The 7,222-nt window shown below is 40.5% G+C and overlaps 1 protein-coding gene across 2 annotated transcripts in view; it reads right to left on the bottom strand.

The window, feature by feature from the left end:
* The window catches only part of LRMP (lymphoid restricted membrane protein), an 81,470-nt gene that overhangs the window by 15,450 nt on the left and 58,798 nt on the right, over positions 1–7,222 (bottom strand). For both annotated transcript variants that reach the window (XM_019515683.1, XM_019515684.1), the window contains 7 exons: positions 5,543–5,589; positions 5,388–5,455; positions 5,155–5,271; positions 2,130–2,209; positions 1,741–1,813; positions 443–497; positions 329–356 (listed from right to left, as the gene is read on the bottom strand). In XM_019515683.1, the coding sequence (XP_019371228.1) occupies positions 329–356; positions 443–497; positions 1,741–1,813; positions 2,130–2,209; positions 5,155–5,271; positions 5,388–5,455; positions 5,543–5,589 (468 nt within the window). The remainder of the gene's footprint in view (positions 1–328; positions 357–442; positions 498–1,740; positions 1,814–2,129; positions 2,210–5,154; positions 5,272–5,387; positions 5,456–5,542; positions 5,590–7,222) is intronic.

Below are 7,222 nucleotides of genomic sequence, written 5' to 3'. Positions count from 1 at the left end.
GGGGGGGGGGGGGGGGGTGTTGACCTGATCTACAACAGCTCACCAAACCTCCAGCCCAAATAAATAAAATTCCCCACGCCTGATCTAGGGGATTTCATTTGAACCCGAGTGCTAGACAAAGTAGATATCTATATCATCCATGTTAAAGATGATGTGGGCACATTAGTTAAATTTTGAGAAAGTTAGAAAGTCAAGTTTTGAGCTGCTCCATATCTAAATCACTACTTATTTTTGTTCAGTCGATTGCAAAATTGTTTACCTGAACTTGAAAGAGTAGACAGATTCCTACTCCCTGAAATATTTGAGGTACAAAAGGTCAAAAACTCACCTCCACCTCCTTTTCATTAGGAGAGCCACTGTAGGAGGAGAACAACACCAACATAAGCAGAATGAAGTGTTAAGCATATGCAGGCTGGAATCAGGCAAAAAAGGTGATACTTACTCATCATTCTGATTGGTTTTAGCTCCTTTAATGCCAGTTGCCATGGGTGAATTCTCTGATTGGAGAGACATGGAAAACAGATTTCAATTTTCAGGTACAGAGCAACCTCTCCTCTCAAAGTGTTAAGAGTAAAGCAATAACCCCTAAATTGCAAGATGGCAAGTTCACCAAGACTTTTTGTTGAACCACTGACCTAGAAATGGGCTTGGGTGCATTGAGCCTGAATATCTGCAAAGCAGCTTGTTAATAATTTAAATGAGTTTGACCATTGAAAGATCTTATTTGATAGCTATCACCCTGGGCCAGAGCATAGATTAAGATCCAATCTAGAAGGAATTGATCTGGGGTTTCACATGGCATCCTGCATACACAGCTTCAAATTGTAGTGATAGAGAGTAACAAAACACACAATGTAGAAGCTATGTTGAACTCAGTATTTGCAATTCTCAGGGAGGATCAGCCAAAGACAAAAAGGGACATGGTTACAATGAGAAAGCAAGCTGGGCATGCTCAGTAAAGACTGTCGTCCACCTTGCATGTAGTTAAAAGCACCAAAGGTTTGGTTAGGGCATCCTTTTATAAGGGATCACAAGTATTTTCATTAGCACTTAAAGGTCTCAAACACAGCAACATCCTGGCCCATTTTCAAAATCCCAAGGGATGTCTCTCCTTTCCTCGAAGAGGGTGCTGGTTAAACCAATGCCTGTAGACTGTGGATAAATGGGTCTTTGTAGGATGGGATACTGCTTCTTTTTGCCCTCACCATTTTGATTCTTAACATAAAAAAACATATATAACCCACCCACTTGGTCCTAAAGCCACACTACATAATGCAGCTTTGTTCATATAGTTTTGTTGTCTCATAAGTGATAGAACTGTAAGAAAATATAAAAAGCTGATGTCACCAACATCCTGTACACCCACACAGGAACATGCCCATCTCCATATCATTCATGGAAACTATGGTTACAAAAGATCTGCTCTGTGATTTATTAGCTCTCTACATGCTGTTGATAACTATAGATTTGTTACTTTCACTATAAGCAGTTAGTCGCATCCTTTTAGACTAGTGGAGTATTTTGCCATGTTATATATACACACGATAGAAAAATTTAATGCAATTCAGCATTTTGATGATGTTCTGTGCCATTTCTATGCAATATTTTTGTTGTACAGAATACAGCAAGATCATAGATAGAGATATTTCAATATGATAAGGCTTAAGACCGTTGATTCAGGAAAGCTAGCTTGCATCCAGTTGAGTTGTAATATACAGATATCAAATGAGGACAACTTACCTTTGATACTGGGAACTGCTATGGATGCTTGTCCACTTTCTTCTTTAACAGTCTCCATTTCCTCACCCACCTCCTAAAGAAGTTTCAGATCAATTACTCAAAAGAAAACCAGAAGTGTTAGAATGTGGCTGGGCACCTGGGGCAGCTGCCACAAGGCATCTTCTGTTGCTGTCTCACGGCAATTCCATAGCTGCAGTAGCCATCATTTTTTTCCACCTCCCTGTTCCTCCTCTTAACTCAGCACTTAAAAGGCAGGGCAGCCAGGGCATCCACTAGTTACTCCAGTGAAGCAAAATGCCACAAACATCTTAAACTCATGTCAGGATTCCCTTCTTATGGCTTAAGCCAACTGCAACATTAAGACTTCAGCATTTTACTGCAGGTCTTACCACATTTAACTTGAAGGTATTTTCAGGTGTGGTTCTGTGATCTTCTGTGCTTGGGCAGAACTTCCTAGTCAGATTAGCACCTGAAGAGAAACATTTAAGGAACTGAATGTAATCATCTCAAAAGCCCCTGAACTTTCTTTCACCATACAACTCATAGTAATTCCTAGAAAAGCACACAGAAGGAAAAAGGCCTTTCTAAGCCACACAACACTGTGGGAGTGTGGAAGAAGGGATACTGTGATGCCATTCATCAAGCCAAAGTATTACAATATGAAGCAATACCACTAAGAATGGAGTATCTGCTACCAGTATGAGTTGCAATTGCTGAAGTTTCCATATGCTCATAAATTTTCCAAAACATTTGCTTTTGGGCTAAAAGTGTCCATGTTTTGGGTGTCTCAACCTTTTTTAAAAAGGTACAGAGAATGTTTAAAGTTGACAGTGGCTTGTTTTAAGGAAAAAAGAGTCTCATCAGGGAGCAGCTAAAGAGGCTCTAATTGGAACTCTGCCCTCCATCCACCCTAGCTTATATCAAGGTAAGCAGGACAGATACAGTTGCCATAAAGCTTAGAAATTCTGATTCTAGGCCAGAGATGGATGCACTTTGCTTACATTTGAAAAAGATGAACAGGTTTTAAAACCAGTATCTGAACTGGGCACGCCCAACTGGGCATGCCTTTCCTCTAGGTTCAGCAGCACCCACAAAGTGACCTGTGGTGTACCATACAGGGGCAGGCATTCAGCTGCAAGAAAGCATAAGCAGCAAGGAGGTTACTGAACTTCAAGGACTGGTAGTTGCAGATCTACAGGGTAGCAAACTGCAAAGTTAACCAAGTCACCTGTCTTTAGACTACGCAACATCTTCACTGCCAGGAGCTACTGCCTCCTGTGGTAGGCTACAGGGAAGCTTCCCATTTAATTTATTAAAATCCCAGCTGCTTAAAACATTTTCTAAGTTGGCACAGTCCTGCTTCCATGAAATAAGGCAATTCTAAAGTGATAAACTGTTCTTGCTCACTCCACAATTCACAGCTTTAAACAAATAGAGCACACTAACCTATATTAGGGCTACCAAAAGAAACAGGAGATGACAAGAACTCAACATTTAGAATTTCCTGTCTTCAACCTTCATGCAGCATTGAAAACCAGTTTCTTTCACGTCCATTTACTATGGGTGTGTGAAATGGGGCATATTCGATTCAGATTCAGCCCAAAAATCAGGGACAGCAATTTGATTAGTTGATTTGGATCACTGTCCCCGATACAACTCTGCTCAATCTAAAGATTCAATGCAGCTTCGGAGAACCGGTGGTTCAGCCACAGGCACAGCTTTAAAAAATTTTTCTACATACCTTGAGGTACCAGGCATGACTCATGAATGCTGCAATGTTGGGATGGATGGAGTGTCCCGCAGGAGCACAGGGCCCTGCCCCTACATGCTGGGCAGCGAACCAGGAAGTGGACTGGAAGTGCACTCGGCAATCAGCCTGGGGGGAGGACAAATCCCCGGGCGAGTGCCCTCCAGACCTAGGAGGCACTGGTCGCTGAGCCAGAGGGCATGAGGGGCCCCCTCAGCATGCTCCTGGTGGACCCAGAAACGGATCAGAAGAAGTGCTTCTGGTCTGCTTCCAGGTCTGCAGTGGAGCACACTGGGGAGCCCCATGCACTCCTGTGGGATGCTCCATCTGCCCCACTGCAGCATTCATGAGCTGCCTGGTAGCTTGATGCATGTAGAAAAAAGATTTAAAAGCTGTGTCTATATCTGAATCATTGAATCTTTCCCAATTGATTTGGAAGGTTCCAATTCAATTCAGAAAGATTAAAGGGTCTCCCGATTCCATTTGGATTTGGAGATTCAGCCACCAAATTGGGCCAAATCTCTGCCGACATATCATCCCTACATATCCCACATGTAATTTTTCAAGAGCTGATGGATATTATGACACCTAAAAACAGATGTACCAAATCACCTCATGTCTCCATGTGCAGTACAAACATAAGAAAAGATTATGCATGTGGAAGATGAAGAAGAAACAGATAACAAGCTTTACACTTGCAAGTTCATGGCTGGACTGTTTTGTATGTTTGTTTCACCCCTTCCCCTGGGCACCCAGTCATTTTGTGACTATAAAAAGGTAGAACAGTAACAAATTGAATCCGGGATCTAAATGTGCAGTCAGAACCCAGCCTAAAAGGAAAGTGACTAGTGTTCAGAAAAGGTAAATAGAAGATATGAATAACAATTGGATAAAGCAAGTTATAAGATAGTTTAAAGTACTTTAAAAATGTTTCAATATTTTGTACAGTGTATCTTAATCTGCTTTTTTTAGCAGCACCATGTATTATGTAGGGTTTTCTTAAATTTAGAATCTAAAGGGAGTGCGAGGAGAAAAGGCATGTGCTTTAAAGTGAAAGAAAGACCATGACACAAGTAGGTATGAGACTAGTGTTAGTATCATGAAAAAGAACTGTGATAGCCTTCTCATCCAGTCCGATTCATCTTAATGAGAACTTGCTTTCTCTATTGATTTGAAAAGTTGGTGTTGGGGGAGAAGCATTCCAATTTTGAGCATTTCAACCTCTACATACCTTTGAGATTCCCATTTCTATTAAATTAAGCACATAGTAGTGAACTTTGCAAACCAGTAAAGAGAGGCTTTCCACTGTCCTTCCTCTCCCCCTCTCCTCAGCCCCTTCCCCCCAAAGAAAAAGAAAGAAAGAAAAAAAGTCAGCACCACTTAAAACAGCCCTGGCAAGAGAACCAGGACTTCACCAACTCATTCTGCGTACCTCATTTGCAGGGTGTTCCACCCTAATCCTGCAACTGCCTGTACTCAGGCAATACCCCATCCCCATGCACCGTTCACTTAGTCTGGGAGAAGCTGCAAGTCAGAGTGGTTATTTTTGATCTAATGTAACTCAGAATTTCTGCAAAGCTGTTTTTCTTACTCAACTTCCTCACTTCAAAAGATCATTTGGAAGCCAGCTGTTTCCTCATCACAAATGTTAGCAGCAGCTACAGTACCTGACAAATTAGCAGTCAGATCCTTATCTTTATCTTGCTTCATTGCCACAGAGGTTGGTACATCTTCCTCTTTTGCCTGTGAAAACTCAGAAGATTTTGTCTCCATAGTGAGCAATTCTATAATAGGAGGCAACAGAAAATAGATCTATTATTGGTTAGCAGCAACGTATGCTCATGTATTTGCTCTTTAGGCAGGTATTAATTAGTTCCGTGCTTGTAGATTAAGAGTCTACCTGTTGATGTTTTGGTACTCTCCAATGAGGATCCAAGGGCTTCTTTACAGGATGGTGTTGAATGCTCACTGCTACAAGAGAAGAACTTTAAGATATCCATGATCTGGTATTAAGATAATTTTGTTCAGGAATTAAAAAGTTAAATAAATTCTGACCTGGAAATTGCTGGGTCAACCAGTGTTAATGGCCCAGTACTGCTTTCCTGAACAAAAAGGAGATTTCATAAGTTAAATATTTATGTTTATGATGAGTGACAGCCTAATAAAAAGAGCTGAAAGTAGGTCAAAAGGTTTAAGCAATCCCTTTAGATGCGCAAAAGCGTTTACTGAGATACTTCCAAAAAGGTAGGAGAGGCTAACATTTGAATTCCATCATTATGTTGTAGGCCACTCTAGAGGTATATAATACTATTAGTACTACAGTGATTGGTTATAGTTTTGTAGAAGAATTTAAAGACATCCACTCACCTTAAAATCGTTGCCACTTTCAAACCTGTACATTTAGTTGCTGATATTTGAGGGAAAAGAAATTTTCTTTTGAAACAATACACAGTTTTCAAGCTGTCCCACACAAGTTATTCCTTCCGTAGGACATGCACCAGCATGCACACTTCTACAAAGGAATGAGTGATGCTGCGACAAGACCATTTGGTTTTTCCTGCAGTTTGCTGTTCTATGGTTTTATGCCAAGGGGTGAATATATTTACCTTCTGCTCAATAACTCTAGCAATGTTGCTATTCCAGTACTGTGCCACAGCCACAGTGTAGCAGATGGAGACAGTGAGAGGTTAACAGTAGAAATGAGGTGGAATAGTGTTCCTGTGCCTACTGGAGCACCCAGTTCCAGGAGAGGAATTTACAAGCCCATGAAGTGGGAGAGTTGAAAATCACTACACCCAGCCTGCTGGCCATGGGATTGGGGCTCATTCCTTGCCATGGATGGGGCTCAGGAAGCAGGTGGTACAAACTTGGTCTTAGGCAGCTGAAACTGTTTGCCAGGCTCCCTATGAATTCTTTCAGAAGAGTGCAAATGAAGTTTGTTTTACTATTCATTGTTAAGAAAATTCCCTTCTCCGTTCAATTTTGTTGCAGAAATCAGGACCACAAATCTTTTAATACCATGCAGTTTGCATTTTACTTATTTTCAGTACCTTGGATAATATAAAAAAAGCAAATACACCTACAGTCGCTTTGGTGTAACTATGTTCTAATGTTTCTGGTTGACAAGCAATGAAACCAAAGCTGTTGGAAGTAGCTAATTTTAATATGTTCACATGCCTTTGTTTCTCAAGGTTTACCTTCAGAGGTTGTTTGCTTTGATGCATATGAATGAATGACTTGGATTAATGATTTAGAAAGAAAGGAGTGCTTTTGCACTATCCTGTACACCAGATACATTTCTCAAAAGCACATGTGCTACAGACCATCTTGTGCACACCAATTATGGTGATGAGCTGAGGGAAAGCGGGTCTTGGACAAATGTATATTGTAACAAATAATCAGCTTTGATTGAGTCCATTTATCAGACAGTAGCAATAAATATTATTTGAATCTCCAGCATATGTGGAGGACTTAGAACAAGTCTCCCAGTCAGGAGAAGCCAAACTCCTATTAAAATGAATGCAAACCTCGCACACTTAAAAGAACAAAGTTACACCCTCCACAACATAAAAAACAAACAAACAAAAAAACCAAACAAACAAACAAAAAAACAACAACTTATAACATAGAAATCATCATGAACAAGCTTCACCATCTTTTTAAGACAGGATAATTCAGAGGACTAGATGAGCAAGAAATTTATCAGGTGTTTAAAAAAAAAAAAAAAAAAAAAAA

The sequence above is a fragment of the Gavialis gangeticus genome, unplaced genomic scaffold (assembly GCF_001723915.1).
Source record: "Gavialis gangeticus isolate Ggan-Ray unplaced genomic scaffold, GavGan_comp1, whole genome shotgun sequence".
NCBI classification, from domain to species: domain Eukaryota; kingdom Metazoa; phylum Chordata; order Crocodylia; family Gavialidae; genus Gavialis; species Gavialis gangeticus.
This window is presented reverse-complemented; position numbering and strand designations above follow the sequence as displayed.